We start from the raw sequence: 16,260 nt of genomic DNA, 5'->3' as shown, positions 1-16,260 counted from the left end.
CTTTCCTTTATTGGTCAGAGTATCAAGTGTAGGAGTTGGGAGGTCATGTTGCAGCTGTACAGGACATTGGTTAGGCCACTTTTGGAATATTGCATGCAATTCTGGTCTCTTTCTATCGGAAGGTTGTTGTGAAACTTGAAAGGGTTCAGAAAAGAGTTACAAGGATATTGCCAGGGTTGGAGGATCTGAGCTCTAGGGAGGGGTTGAATAGGCTGGGGTTGTTTTCCCTGGAGCATCGGAGGCAGAGGGGTGACATAATAGAGGTTTATAAAATCATGAGGAACATGGATAGGATAAATAGACAAAGTCTTTTCCCTGGGATGGGGGAATCCAGAACTAGAAGACATAGTTTTAGGGTGAGAGGGGAAAGATATATAAATAAAAAGAGACCTAAGGGGCAACTTTTTCCACGCAGAGGATGGTAAGTGTATGGAATGAGCTGCCAAAGGAAGTGATGGAGGCTAGTACAATTGCAACATTTAAAAGGCATCCGGAGGATACATTAATAGGAAGAGTTTGGAGGGATATGGGCCGGGTGCTGGCAGGTAGAACTAGACTGGGTTGGGATATCTGGTAGGCATGGACAAGTTGGACCGAAGGGTCTTTTTCCATACTGTACATCTCTATGACTCGAAGAGCTTTGGCTAGCTTCTTGCTTCACTGGTCCACAGTCCTGCACCAAATATACTGCTGTCCAAACTAAAGAGCAAAAACAGAGCAGGGATCCCAACTTGGGACCTTAATGATATGTACGGCCCAGTTTTATTCTGGGTTAATGCATTTGAGAGATAGTTATGAAATTTCCTTAAAATTAGTGTTGAGATTTCCAATGTATTCATTGGTTTCACAGATTAAGGCTGTTTTCCTTGGCATTTTCATACCAAAGAATGGGAAGAAATGGTGGCAAAAACGGGAAGTGGCTGAATTTTTGAACTGGATTTGCCAACAAGAACTGGATTCCAGAACTTAAAACTTCAAAGGAGATGGCAGAGGGAGGAGAGGGTGCTGGTGCACAAAGGAGGAGGATGAAGATGGGAAAGGGGAGAGGTGAGGTAGTGAAAGATCATGCGCAAGAGAAAGCAGAGACAACATAGAACACTGTGGGTGGCACGGTGGCTAGCACTGCTGCCTCACAGCATCAGGGACCCGGGTTCGATTCCAGCCTCAGGCGACCATCTGTGTGGAGTTTGCACATTCTCCCAGTGTCTGCATGGGTTTCCTCCAGTTTCCTCCTACAGTTCAAAGATGTGCAGATCAGGTGAATTGGTCATTCTAACTTGCCCATAGTGTTAGGTGCATTAGTCAGAGGGAAAAGTGTCTGGGTGAGTTACTCTTCAGACGGTCAGTGTACACCTGTTGGGCCGAAGGGCCTGTTTCCACACTGTAAGTAATCTAATCTAAACATTTAGGAAGCAAAGTATCCAAGCTAGCAAGACTGGGAGCATTTGTGGAGACAGAAACAGTTAAAGTTTTGATTCCAATTGTCATATCAGATTCACGACCTTTATTCCATTTCTCTTTCTACAGATGCTGCCAGATCAGTTAAGCTTTTCCAGCATTTTGTTTTTATTTCAGATCTCTAGAATCCACAATATTTTGCTTTTATTAAAGAATCCAACTTAATCCAGATATTCTCTTCAGAATAAACATCAAAGTTAGGATTTGCAGATAAAAATTGCTTTAAAAATCTTGGCATTAACTACTCATCTATAACACTTCCTGAATGGATTCAAACAATACATTATCAGTTATCCAACATTTGCTGCTGTCATTTTGTGCATGTGTCATTCGAATAAAGCCAACTGAATAAGTCCACAATATTTGATGCGGCACAAATTAGTTCTTTAAAATCAAGGGATTAAGGTTGATTTAACAGTTTGGATTAGAAACTGGCTTTGTTTAAGAAGGCAGCGAGTGGTGATTGATGGGAAATATTCAGCCTGGAGTCCAGTTGCTAGTGGTGTGCCACAAGGATCTGTTTTGGGACCACTACTGTTTGTCATTTTCATAAATGACTTAGACGCAGGCATAGGTGAATAGGTTAGTAAGTGTGCAGATGACAGTAATGTTGGTGGAGTAGTGGTCAGTGTGGAAGAATGTTGCAGGTTGCAGGAGGTCTTGGATAAACTGCAGAATTGGGCTGAGAGGTGGCAAATGGAGTTCAATGCAGCTAAATGCGAGGTGATTCACTTTGGGAAGAATAACAAAGGCAGAATACTGGGTCAATGGAAAGTTTCTTGGCAGTGTGGATGTGCAGAGGGAACTTAGAGTTCATGTATATAGATCCCTGAAAGTTGCCACCCAGGTTGATAGTGCTGTTAAGAAGGCATACAGTGTGTTAGGTTTTATAGGTAGAGGGATTGCGTTCCGGAGCCATAATGTCATGTTGCAACTATACAAAACGCTAGTGTGGCCACACTTGGAATATTGTGTACAGTTCTGGTCGCCATATTTTGGGAAGAATGTGGAAACATTTGGAAAAGGTGCAGAGGAGATTTACCAGGATGTTGCCTGGTCTGGAAGGAAGGTCTTATGAAGAAAGGCTGAGAGACTTGCATCTGTTCTCATTGGAAAGAAGGCGGCTAACAGGGGATCTGATGGAGACATACAAGATGATCAGAGGATTAGATAGGGTAGACAGTGAAAGTCTTTTTCCTAAGATGATGACATCAGCTTGTAGGAGGGGGCATAACTACAAATTGAGGGGTGATGCATTTAAGACAGATGTCTGAGGCAGGTTCTTTACTCAGAGTGGTAAGGGCGTGGAATGCCCTGCCTGCCAATGTAGTTAACTCAGCCACACTAGAAAGATTTAAACAATCCTGGGATAAGCAGATGGATAATGATGGGATAGTATAGGAGGATGGGCTTAGGTTAGTTCACAGGTCAGCGCAACATTGAGGGCCGAAGGGCCTGTTCTGCACTGTATTGTTCTATGTTCTAAAATGTCCAGATGTGAAACATACGTAACAACAGATATCATCTTCTCCACTATCTTACAATATAAACAGGATATTTGCCAATGGTATTTCATTCTCATTAGAATAAATATATTTGAGGACAAATTTTAATCGTAAGAGAAATTTACCTAAAAATATGCATACAAAATGTGGAACTGGGAGTGGAGAAAGGAATAAAAACACCTCTTAAAGAAACATTTCATGGTTTCTTTACCATGTTAATTATAATCTTAGCCGGAGTAATTTGTGGAGGGGCGTTGTACTATTAGTTTCCGTACACATTTTGGTGAGGCTGGGGAAAGGTAGGAGGTGGAAGCAAGAGTTTTTAAGTATTTGAAACCTTTTCTTCAAGATACACATCTGTAAACATTAAATGAGGATAATAATAAAGCTCAGCAATACTTTCCCTGCAAAGGAATAGCCTGACAGTATCTAAGTGGAAGTGAGGACTGCAGATGTTGGAGATTAGAGTAGAGAGCATGGTACTGGAAAAGCACAGCAAGTCAGGCAGCATCTGAGGAGCAGGAGAATTGATGTTTCGGGCAAAAGCCCTTCATCAGGAACATGCCTGTGAGCCAAGGGGGTGGAGAGATAAATGGGAGGGGAGGGGCTGTGGGAAAGGGAACTGAGTGCGATAGGTAGATGGAGGTGGGGGTAATGGTGATAGGTCAGAGAGAAGGGTGGAGCGGATTGGGGTGGGAGAATGGAAAATGGACAGGTAGGACAGGTCATGAGGGCAGTGCAAAGTTGGAAGGTTGGAACTGGGATATGGTGGGGGAGGGGAAGTAAGGAAACTGGTGAAATCCACACTGATGCCGTGTGGTTAGAGGGTCCTGAGGTGGAAGATGAGGCGTTCTTCCTCCAGGCATCTGGTGGTTAGAGAGTGGCGATGCAGGAGACCATGAACCTGCATTGTCCTTGGTGGAGTGGGAGGGGGAAGTTGAAGTGTTCGGCCATGGGGCGGAGGGGTTGGTTGGTGCAGGTGTCCTGGAGATGTTCTTTGAAGCGTTCTGCGAGTAGGCGCCCTGTCTCCCCCATGTAGAGGAGACCGCATCAGGACCAACAGGTACAATAAGTGACATGTGTGGAAGTGCAGGTAAAACTGTGATATAGGTGGAAAGCTCCTTTGGGGGCTTAGACTGAGGTGAGGGGCGAGATGTGGTTGGAGGTTTTGCAATTCCTGCAGTAGCAGGGGAAGGTGTCAGGGGGTTGATGGAATGGCAGAGGGAATGGCTTTTACGGAAATTTGATAGGGGTGGGCAGGGAAATATAGCTCTGGCGGTCGGTCCATTTGTAGTTGGTGGAAATGGCGGAGGATGATGCGATGTATATGGAGGTTGATGGGGTGGAAGGTGAGGACCGGGGAGTTTTATTCTTGTTGCAGTTGGAGGGGTGCGGTTCGTGGGCGGAGATCCAGGAAGTGGATGAGATGCGCTGGAGGGCATCAACAACGTGGGAGGGGAAATTGCAGTCTTTAAAGGAGGTCGTCATCTGGTGTGTTCTGTGGTGGAACTGGTCCTCCTGGGAGCAGATGCAGCGGAGGCAGAGGAATTGGGAATAAGGGATAGCACTTTTTCAGGAGGCAGGGTGGAAGGAGGTGTAGTCCAGGTAGCTGTGGGAGTCGGTGGGTTTGTAGAAGATGTCAGTACGGAGTTGGTCACCATTGATGGAGACGGAGAGGTGCAGGAAGGGAGGGAAGTGTCTGAGATGGTCCAGGTGAACTTAAGGTTGGGGTGGAATGTGTTGGTGAAGTTGATGAACTGTTCAACCGCCTCGTGGGAGCATGAGGTGGCACTGATACGGTTATCAATGTAGAGGAGGAAAAGTTGGGGAATGGTGCCGGTGTAACTGTGCAAGATGGACTGTTCCATGTAACCGAAAGAGACAGGCATATCTGGGGCCCGTGGCTACCCCTTTCATCTGGAGGAAGTGGGAGAATTCAAAGGAGAAATTATTGAGGGTGAAGACCGGTTCAGCCAAACGAATGAAGTGTCAGTGGAAGGGTACTGGTGGGGACGTCAGAAGAGGAAGAAATGGAGGACTTGGAGGCCCTCATCCTGGCAAATGAAGGTGTATAAGGACTTGATGTCCATCGTGACAATAAAGTGTTGGGGCCAGGGAAACAAAAGTGTTGGAGGTGGTGGAGGGCGTGGGTGGTGTCCCAAATGTATTTGGGGAATTCCTGCACCAGGGGATGGACAGTATCAAGGCATATGGAGAAGAGTTCAATGGGGCAGGAGCAGGCCGAGGTGATGGGTTGACCGGGGCAGTCAGGCTAGTGGATCTTGGGTAGAAGGTAGAACTGGGCAGTGCGGGGTTCCTGAACTATGAGGTTGGGAACTGTCGGTGGGAGATCACCTCACTGAGGTGAGGTGATGAGGTTGTGTACGGTCTGGTATCTAAGCTCACATGAAGGATGGCACTTAGGCAGACCACTGAAGGTCATGAGGAACCTTATGAGCTAATATAAAGCAGCATGGTGGCTCAGTGTTTAGCACTGCTGCCTCACAGCACCAGGGACCGGGTTCGATTCTAGCCTCGGGTGACTGTCTATGTGGAGTTTGCACATTCTCCCAGTGTCTGCTCGAGTTTCCTCCGGGTGCTCTGGTTTCCTCCCACAATCCAAAGATGTGCAGGTTAGGTGAATGAGCCATGTTAAATTGTCCATAGTGTTCAGGGATGTGTAGGTTAAGTGCATTAGTCAGGGCAAATATAGGGTAGGGGAATGGGTCTGGGTGGGTTACTCTTTGGACGGTTGGTGTGGACTTGTTGGGTCAAAGGGCCTGTTTCCACACTGTTGGGATTCTAATTCTAATATACCAGGATGAATGGACACAGTTTGGAAGTCAAAAATGGAGGGAGAAAAGAATGCTCCTTTCTTTGAGCATCATTCTTTTTTCCCAAAAGCTAGAGGGAGCAAATTTAATTTCTTGCATTTACTTTATTGGTGCCATAAGGATGGAAACTGCTCGTCCTGGTACATTGTTTTGCAGAACCAGGATTTACAGGCACCTGATGTAAGGTGACAATTGGTTAGCTCAGTTATTTTGGTTCAACCAGCTATTAAATTAGGATTGCTTAATTATAGCAAATTCAGTTCACAAAAGCATCAGAATAAGGAGCAAAACATCTAGTACTTTAAATTCTAACTCATGATGGTCTCCTAGTCACTACATTTAGTTTATTGGTTAGATATTCACGAAGTGCAAAACAAATCTGCCAATATTGAGATCACATATGAGCACTCACTCAGTCTATTCAGTACAACAATCACACGATTTAATAATAATATTCAAAGCCACTAAAGGAGAAATTGTAATCTGAGGAACAAATAAAGACCAAAGTAGTAATGACAATTAAATAATGGGCTGGGGTTGCAGGCTGCAGTTCTCTTTGATCAGAGTTCTACTGCAGGGCCCCAGTGCAAAGATGTTCAATAGGAGTTCAAAGAATTTGTAACATTTAATCTTCTAATCATTTATAAACTTAAAATTAAACTAAAAGGGGATTTGAATATTCTGCATGAGCAGTAAGGCAACTATTGAACTCAGACTCGACCAGTTCTCTTCATTAGCATGCCATTGCAGTGGAAGCAGTTCAAAACTAGATTCTTTGAAGTTTTCAATTATTTCCATCTGTATAATTCTCAGTCCTATTGCTAACCAGACCATATGATTTTAAAGGAGAAAGTGAGGACTGCAGATGCTGGAGATCAGAGCTGAAAATGTGTTGCTGGAAAAGCGCAGCAGGTCAGGCAGCATCCAAGGAGCAGGAGAATCAATGTTTCGGGCATGAGCCCTTCTTCAGGAATGGTTGGTACGGCGGGAAAGGAAGAGGCAGAGGGCTTTGAGTCCTTCATGATGGGGGATGGAGGTGTACAGGAACTGGATTCCTGAAGAAGGGCTCATGCCCGAAATATTGATTCTCTTGCTCCTTGGATGCTGCCTGACCTGCTGAGCTTTTCCAGCAACACATTTTCAGTATGATTTAAAAAAAAAGAACAGCAGCTGCTTTATTTCAGAACTAGCTCCACATATACATTGACTTTTTTTAGGAACAAGTAAGAGAATCATACTCAACAAGTCAGTGTCTAACTCAAAAAACAACTAATTTCTACAGAGGGAGATGAAAAAATGGGTGGGAAACGGGAAGAAAAATAGAAAGATGAGGAATGAGGAGTGAGTGATAAAAAAGGTGGGAAGGATAAAAACAGGAAAGAGGGGAATCGAAGTGAAAGGTAGGGGGTTAAGAGGTAGAAGAGATGGGAAGGGAGAGAAAAGGGAAATATGTGATAAGGAATAAAAGGGGAATTGGGATGAAGGAAAGAATGACAAGGAAATGTGAGATGAGGGAGGCAATGAATGGAGTGTGTTTGTGTGGCAGTAGAGTGAGAAAGAGGCAAGGGACAAAAAGCAAAGAGAGGGGTAAGTAAAAGGGGAGTGAGCGAGAAGTAGTGGGATGGATGGGGAAGAAATAGAGTGTGTAGGGAAGGGGTGGGAACATAGAAAGGAAAATAGAAAGAGGGGCAAAAGTGGAAACAAAAGGGAGAAAGAAAAAAAAGAGGGCTAGGAGAGGTGATACCAAGGGAACGGAGGTTGAAGGAACAAAGTCCTTTTCCTCATAAGTCATATTTTTAGTTTACTAATTTACTTCGGGTGTTCTGTGCTGTAGGGCTAGCCCCATTTGAAAACCAAATGCTTCTAACAAAACTTACATCTGGAAGAGTTGAGAGTGTGGTGCTGGAAAAGCACAGTAGTCAGGAATCCTGATTCCTGATGAAGGGCTTATGCCTGAAACGTTGATTCTCCTGCTCTCAGATGCTGCTTGACCTTCTGTGCTTTTCCAACAACACACTCAACTCTGATCTCCAGCATCTGCAGTCCTCATTTTCTCCTTACATCTGGAAGAACACATTTTCAATTTATTAGTCTGACTAATGAGATGTAAAGGAGGTAGCTGGTATATCCAAATACTAAAACTTCTGCTAAAAACTTACTTCTGTGGTACATTTGCAGTCCTAAAATATTCTTCAAATGTAAATTCAATCCCAATCAAAAGACATCAAATATCAACTTAATTGAAAAATCATATGATCAAATAGCCTCCCAAAAAGGCAGATGATATCTTGGTCTCCAGATACCCAAATCTCCAAAAAAACTGGATGAAAGTGACAATTAATTCAAATGTTTGGGGAAGGAACTGAATGTTTCTGAGAGAAGTGGATCAACATGTGATCACACAAGTGCACAGAGACTCTAAATGAAATGGGCTTGACATGTTAAACTATTCTCTATTGCTCTAAATTTTACAATGTATTATAATTAAGCTTTTTTTAAACAAAAAATTCTAGCACCTTTTTCAAAACATGGTCTTTTAAAGACTATATTGAAGGAAGCAAACTGGAAGAGAACTAGAGATTGAATGTACTACTGTTCTTTACGAATACTGGTACTCAATTTGAGAAGGACAGAAATTGTAATGGCATGGAAAAAGCCATGGGCCTTTATTTAAGCAACCTCCTTCTTTAAAGTTGCATATACAACAAAGTTTATGCATCTTACATCAGCATGAGTTCGACACAAGCAGTCAGGTGCTCCCAAGTATACCCAGTCAGTAGGTGAAGATGAGTGGTCAGGGACGGACTGATGTGTAAACAAATACGGGAAGCTGTTATGCAGGCGGCTGCTACCAGTGATGGACGAAAAGTCAGAAAGCTGTGATCTACAACAAAAACAGCAACAAATAAGATCAGACTCAAAAAATATAACCTATTCCCTTCCACGCTTTCCCCTAATTTCCTGCCCACCGACAGACTCCCAATGTTTCCATGCCCACAACTTAAAATTCTTATCCTTAATTTTAAATTGTTTCATCAACTCACACCTCTTCCAGTCTTACTACATCTATCCAACACTTCAAATTCATTATGCAAAATAAAACATGCACCAATATTTTTTGACAAGGGAACAGCAAATTGCAATTCCAGAAATCAAAAGAACAAAAGGCATAGAAAAAATTGCACTTATTGAGAACATGATCAAGTCAGATTTATTTAAATGTGTGTTACTTTTGAAATAATTCATTGAATCTATAGTGTCTACTACTGAATCTTAACCTAGTAACAATGAATAACTGTCAACTTAATGTGTTTTTCTGATGTTGCTAGTTTAGAAAGTAACACCTATGGGCACATTACTCTTTAAAACGTACCCTGAAATCTTTAGTCAAATGGATAAATCAGATCTGGACAAGTTTCATGTCTCACTTTACAACAATACAGCAATCTTTTAATATTGCAAGTACTCGGACAAATCTTCTTCCTACGTTGCTTTCATTTCATAGAAAATGGGAGAATTTATTGTTGGAGACTTATCTTAAAATTTGACATTCATATCACCATATGGCCTAGAAGTCTCCTATCCTCATCTCAAGATCTTGTGCAGAATTAAGAGATCTCAGCTAAAGTGGTCACTGTAATATCACAACTGGGCCAATGACTCGACTTCTTTTGCCGTTCCTGTGGAGTGTGAAACAGAGAGTACCAGCTGAGAAAAGGATTGGACTCAACTACAATTTTATCCTTCTCAACTCTGCATCACATATTATGAGTGATCATTTGGGTGAACTACCAGAGGTTAACCAATGCTCATGCGACTGTATCCCAGTGCAAATCAATGCAGAGGGCAAATCTTAAGCAGAAAAAAAAAATCTGCCGCTAGGATGGCACAAAATGGAAGTATAATTTCCTGTTCTCAGTTGTGCTTCAAACTTTTGGGAAAGGTTGTAAAGAGCAAGAAATATATTCATGCAGAGATAGTCACCACATGACAGTTCAGCATAAATAACTGAATATAATGCTTGTTACATGACAAACATACCTTGAAGAGAAACTTCTAAAAAATAATGGGCATATTTTTCCATGAAGGCTTTGGTTTTGGCAATAGAGGTGAGCGGCCATCCATTGTGCAGGTCACTCTCATGGACTGAGCCAGAGAGGTAGTAGTCAATGAAGTGTGCTGCCGTGGGCAAACAGAGGTTCCAGTTGAAAGTTTCCAGCAGCAGCAGCTCCATCTGCAGCAAGTCTTGCTTGTTTAGCACCAGATGCAGGCTGCTCATGAAGCCCAGGCTGTTAAGTTGTTCCAATTTAGGCACCCGGTCTTCTTTCTCTTCAAATTTGCCTAGAAACAGAATAGCAATAACAGAAACATGGTGAACCTTTTGCTTTCTAACAATCTTCACCATTGAGAAGGCAGATGTTGAGCTAGCAGCCAGCTCACTTTCAAGTTAATCATATTTATTACAGTTGAAAGAATTTTGATAGCTACTCTTTCAAAGATTCCTGCCATCTCAGAGATTGCTCATGTCTGAGCTGAAACTTCAGGTTAATTTTATCTAAATAGTGTTCACGCACAATTAATGAATGCTTTTTAAGAAAAACAATCAACTTCCTTTCTCGTCAAAATGAATTAAACAAAACAAAATGCACTTAAGCCAGACACGCTGAGAATGGGAGAGCAATGGTGCAGTTTCACAACCACAACTTCCCATACTTATGCTTCATAAAGTCATCCATCTTATATTTGAGAATAACTGAGTAGGAATGTAGAAACATGCAAGTCAAAATTGAATTCATAACATTTACAATGAATGGAATTAGCAAGAGCCATGTATGTGGATATTCCAATTTCCAGTCTGCTGGTATGTTTTGCACAGCAGTGCCTATAAAGGAAAAAACACTGATCTGAGCTATTTCTGTATAGCTCCTAATGGGAGCCACAAAGCATTTAAAGCAGGGAAGTCCAAAGAAATGGAACTTTAAAAAAAATGTAACATTTTAAATGACAGTGAATTCAGTGAAAATTAAACATAGCTTGGCTACTACAATGTATATGTAACTATATGGTCAGCTTTAATATTATCAGTTAACTGGACAGAAAGATATATTGCAGAGCTTCCAACAAAATGGAGCATGGCCAGCAGACTTGTGTTTGGTAACAAAGCAAAAATGCCTAGTAAAATAAATTCAGAGACAAGTAAGCAAAGCTAGTTCTAACAAGTGAACTCTACGTCTTAATAAACTTCAACTTTACTGTACATCAACTCAACATCAATTGTTAACAAATATAAGACAGAAGAGCAAATTCCCAAAAAGTTTTCTAGACTTACAAAAAACTTATAACCTTGCTTTGCTTGCTATTTTTCCTAAACCTGAACCCTGCGTTTTCTGTTCTCCAGCATCTCTATCACAATAGTTCCATGATCCACGTTCATTCAGAACTGTTGCTATGCAACAGGTGTTGCCCTGCTATGGCTTCCTATATGTAATATTGAATGATATGCTTGAATGGAGGCCACGATTCCTTTGTAATTTATTAAAATTGAACTTTCATACATCATAACCATAAAAAGCAGAACACCCGCAGCAATTGTGTTACACATCAATAGCCTTAGCTCTGCATTTCTCCCTCTAGTGTTTCTGACAAGATTCATTTTGAATGCCATGCATTCTTGAAAGCACTTCACTAAATTATTCAGAGTAATAAAAGTATCCTTCTTACTCCTGAGTCAAGGCTAACTTGGCAGTGAACTAGATGGTACTTCTGAACATTTGCAGCAGGCTTAACAGAATAACAACTCTATGTTGAATCCTTTTGAGCCACTTGACCTTGGAAAGGATTCCTAGGATATAGAGTTTGTTCTGCTATAATGCGACAGCTGCGTTCCTCTGCAAGCTTGTGCTATAAAAAAATCACACTATGGAAAACTGCAATAGAAAATCGTGCTGTAAAAGATTGGCAAGTAGAAGATAGTTAATAAAAGTTGCTATACCCGTTCAGTAGAAAGTTTGCGTTATCCAAACAACATCCACAATTTGTCAATTGTTTTATAGCCAATTTGCACTGACTAAACGCATGTTATAGCAGAATGACCTGTACACTCTTCTGAAGGCTAGAAAGAAAGATGTCACGGATGAGACAATGGCATTATTTAAATTTAATAAACTGTTTTCCTTGTGGAGGTAGTCAAACTATAAATATATTCCCAGAGTGCAGTTCACACAATTTACTTTCGGAGTTCATGAAATCCAAAACTGGGCAACATGGAGATGGCACAAAGTATGATTCTCAGGAATTTACCCAATAACCCAGCTGGTTATGATTCCTGATGAAGGGTTTATGCCCGAAACGTTAATTCTCCTGCTCCTCAGATGCTGCTTGACATGTTGTGCTTTTCGAGCACCACACTCTGAACTCCAAGAAAGCAGCTGACTTAAAGGGCCTCTGTTTATTCTTCTCATAAAGGAGGTTAGCAAGTGCATTACAATTGGCTTTGGTGAGTTCAGGAAGAATAAAATGATTTTCTTGATCATTACCAAGAATGCTCCAGAAGCAGGCACCTTTAAGGACAGCAGTGGTGGTCTTCAACTGCATTAAGCATGAAGCAGATAGCACAAGCTAAGCAAAGTCAGCCTTGAGCCATTGTGTAAAGAATTAAAGATGGTGAATATGTTAACCACACTGACTCTGGTGCCAGAAAGTTCTTAAGTTTTGTTTATTGGAACTTAAAAGAGTTACCTCCATTAAACCAGAAACAGCATTATGAAAACAACTCCTAAAAGTAATCGATAGTTGTTTACTTGTAAAGAAAGCAATGCCTTACAAACCTTCCATTCAATTTATTCATTGTTCAGTTAGGGAACTCAAGTCAAAAATGGAGCAGGGGGCGTTTTCAGCATTCAATGGACTGTAAGCAAGCAAGATGCAAAGGACAAACCTTGCAGAAAGCAGATGGGGAGAAAATCAATCAGGGAATAAAAGAAAGAAAATAGGTATAAAGCATCTTCAGCTGCACAAACTTTCCTTTTCAATCCAGTCCCAAATCCAGGCCTGTCATACTAATACATTGTGCCATGCATCACCAGCAGTAATGCAAAAAGCAGTATTTTTTTTTCATGACAAAGTAACCTAAAAGGGTTGAAGGTCAAGGTTCTTTACTTGAAGCAAATCAGCAGAAGGCACTCAGAATCTATTAGGGTTGCCACTGCGTTACTAATCACAAAATTGTGGAAAGCTAAAAAAAGTCTCTCATTTACAATTATGTACTTTAATTATTAGAGATGCAGCTAATTTCAACAGAAAGCTGGATCTGCATGTTTAACCTAAAGCTTTATATTCCTTTTATCCTAAACTAAGTTCAGACCCTTTCACAGGGTTGTATATCCATAATGTATGCAAAACAGATATTCAATATACGCTCCACATGCAATGCAACCACCCGGTCCCCACATTGAGACTTTGAGAGAGTGAATAACTAAAGTTGATTACTTGCGATGGAATCCCATTCTCCAAAACAATTGAAGTTCACATTCCGCATTAAGAGCAGCAGTTAACTCAGCTTTGCTGAGGTTTGACTTTGAACACAAAATCGTTTTCAGGGCACAAGCTTATCTGCGATTGCATGGCTTATACTTAAGCAACGTTATGACACAAGTAGTGACACATGATTTATAGAAAAAAATGGTTTTGTTCGTGGTCAATTCTACCACTAAACCCTGCCAAACCTCTCAGCGCCAGTGTTACTGAAACACAAAGTTCTCCTTGACATTTATTTAGGTGATATTTCAAAAATAAATACATAATTTTCTTAGTTGCACTTTAAAACAAAGCATGAAATCACTCTAGGTGGCCATATCTGGCACTGGGAACACATTCCAAAGAAAAAAATATGCTTTTTCTACCTTACAAACTAAATAATGGAGCTTTGCACACATCCTCGATACCAGGAGTCAGCAAGTTGAATAACAAAAGCCAATTCTTAAAATTTAGTCAAAATTATCTTAAAGACTACAATGGTGTTATGTCAATGAAAATGAGACATATTTTAATATTCTGTAGTTGCTACAAGTTAAAAGAATGAAACATTATGCAATAATTATGCTAATGGAAGTTTAAAAACAAAAAAAACCAAGCAATTAATTAAAACAAAATGAGCTTAAATCAATTAAGGTCGAGTTTTGCAAGAGTCCTTCATATAGCATGTCCCCATAGTCAGATTCCTGCCCTCGAAACAAGTACTATCATAGAACAAAACAAAATAAAAACACCCATTGCTGGAGATCTGAAACGTACAGAAACAGAAATTGTTGGAGATACTCAGCAGGTATCGTAGTAATCTGTGAAGCAAAAACAGAGTTAACGTTTTGAATTCAGTGAGCCTTCTTCAGAACTACCACAAGATCACAATAAAACAGGAACAGGACGAGGCCATCTGGCCCCTCAAGCCTGTTCTGCCATTCAGATTTAGATTTTAGATTTTATTGTCACGTGTTCTCAAGTACCGAAGTAGAGGACTACAGTGAAAAATGTTTAATATTGCCCCATGTAGTACCAAGGTACAAAAAAAGCTTAGGTACATAGTAGTAGAGAAATGAGAGTTAAAAAGTTAAGCATTACTTCATAGAATAGTAGAAAAATAAAGAAATAGATAATAGTTTACACTAAAGTGGGCAGCACGGTGGCATAGTGGTTAGCACTGCTGCCTCACAGCGCCATAGACCCGGGTTCAATTCCCGCCTCAGGCGACTCTCTGTGTGGAGTTTGCACATTCTCCCCGTGTCTGCTCCAGTTTCCTCCCACACTCCAAAGATGTGCAGGTCAGGTGAATTGGCCATGCTAAATTGCCCGTAGTGTTAGGTAAGGGGTAGATGTAGGGGTATGGGTGGGTTGCGCTTCGGCGGGGCGGTGTGGACTTGTTGGGCCGAAGGGCCTGTTTCCACACTGTAAGTAATCTAATCTAATCTAATCTAATCTAAAGTCTTTCATAGTTTAAACTAGGAAAATAAATAATTTGGAAGTTCAACTGTCTTTAATCAGTCCTCTGCTTATCTTGTCTGCCATCTGTTCTCAACAATGCCCCGCTGCAGATATCATTTCTGCTGCCTCTCTGACCTCCCCCAGTGCCTAGGGAACAGACCCAGGCAGGATCCACTCACAAACCAAACAGAGACATCGCCATGAGCTGCCGAAACACCAGCTAACGTACCGCTAACAGAGCGGGACAGAAACCACCACGTGCTGTCGAGAGACCAGCTGAGAGCGACCACAAGCCGTGAGAAATCAGTCTGAGACCCACCATGAGCTGACAGGAGACCATGCTGAGATCCGCCAAAAGATCAAAGCAGGGAAAAAAATAAAAGGAAACAGAAGTGGAGGATCTCCAGTTGGAGCAAGGGTTGAAAAGTGTGGCGCTGGAAAAGGGCAGGTCAGGTAGCATCTGAGGAGAAGGAGATAAACAGTTCATCAGGAATGTGTGCGCGCACGCATGTGTGGGTGGGGGGGGGGGGGAGGGGAGAAGAGGGTCGAGAGATAAATGCGGTGTGGGGAAGGTAGCTGGGAAGGCAATAGGTAGATGCAGGTGGGAGGTCATGGTAATAGGTCAGAGTGGATAGGTGGGAAGGAAGATGGACAGGTGGAACAGTTCAAGACAGTGTTGCAAAGTTGAAGGGTTGGATCTGGGATGAGTTAGGGGGAGTGGAGATGAGGGAATTGGTGCAATTGACATTGATGCTGTGTGGTTCGAGAGTCAGAAGGCGGAAGATGAGGCATTCTTCCTCTGGGCGTCGGGTGGCTAGGATTTGGCAGTGGAGGCAGCCCAGGAGTTGCATGTCCTTGGCGGAATGGGAGGGGGAGTTGAAGTGATTGGCTACAGGGTGGGGAGGTTGTTTGGTCCTTGTGTCCCAGAGATGTTCTCTGAAACTTTTCGCAAGTTTGCATTTTGTCTCTCCAATGTAAAGGAGACCACAGAGAGCAATGGACACGGTAGATGAGTTGTTGTGAGGTGCAGGAAAATCTTTGCCAGATGTGGAAAGATCCTTTGGGGCCTTGGATGAAGGTGAGGGTGAGGTGTGAATGCAGGTTTTACACCTCTTGCGTTGGTAAGGGAAGGTGCTGTGAGTGGAGGGTGAGTTGGTGAGGTCATGGACCTAATGAGGGAGTCACGGAGGGAATATGCTCTGTGGAATGCTGATGGTGAGAGGGTGGGGGGGGTTATATATCTCTGGTGGTAGGATGTGACTGTAGGTGGCGGAAATGGCAGCAGATGATACATTGTATCCTGAGATTAGTGGGGTGGAAGGTAAGAAACGGGGGGCGGGGGATTCATCCTTGTTGCGGTTGGAGGGGTAGGGTGCAGGAAGTGGAGGAGACACACTGGAGGGCATTGTTGACCATATGGGAGGGGAAATTGTGGTCCTTGTAGTAGGAGGCCATCTGGATGTCCTGGAGTGGAATTGCACCTCCTG

At 42.2% G+C, this 16,260-nt stretch overlaps 1 protein-coding gene across 1 annotated transcript in view; it reads right to left on the bottom strand.

The window, feature by feature from the left end:
* The window catches only part of ccnjl (cyclin J-like), a 94,069-nt gene that overhangs the window by 4,840 nt on the left and 72,969 nt on the right, over positions 1-16,260 (bottom strand). The window contains exons 3-4 of the mRNA XM_072591029.1: positions 9,839-10,138; positions 8,522-8,681 (exon numbers count right to left, since the gene is read on the bottom strand). Of these exons, the coding sequence (XP_072447130.1) occupies positions 8,522-8,681; positions 9,839-10,138 (460 nt within the window). The remainder of the gene's footprint in view (positions 1-8,521; positions 8,682-9,838; positions 10,139-16,260) is intronic.

The sequence above is a fragment of the Chiloscyllium punctatum genome, chromosome 20, assembly GCF_047496795.1.
Source record: "Chiloscyllium punctatum isolate Juve2018m chromosome 20, sChiPun1.3, whole genome shotgun sequence".
NCBI classification, from domain to species: Eukaryota; Metazoa; Chordata; class Chondrichthyes; order Orectolobiformes; family Hemiscylliidae; genus Chiloscyllium; species Chiloscyllium punctatum.
The sequence above is the reverse complement of the archived record's forward strand: the minus strand, read 5'-3'. Positions and strand labels throughout refer to the sequence as shown.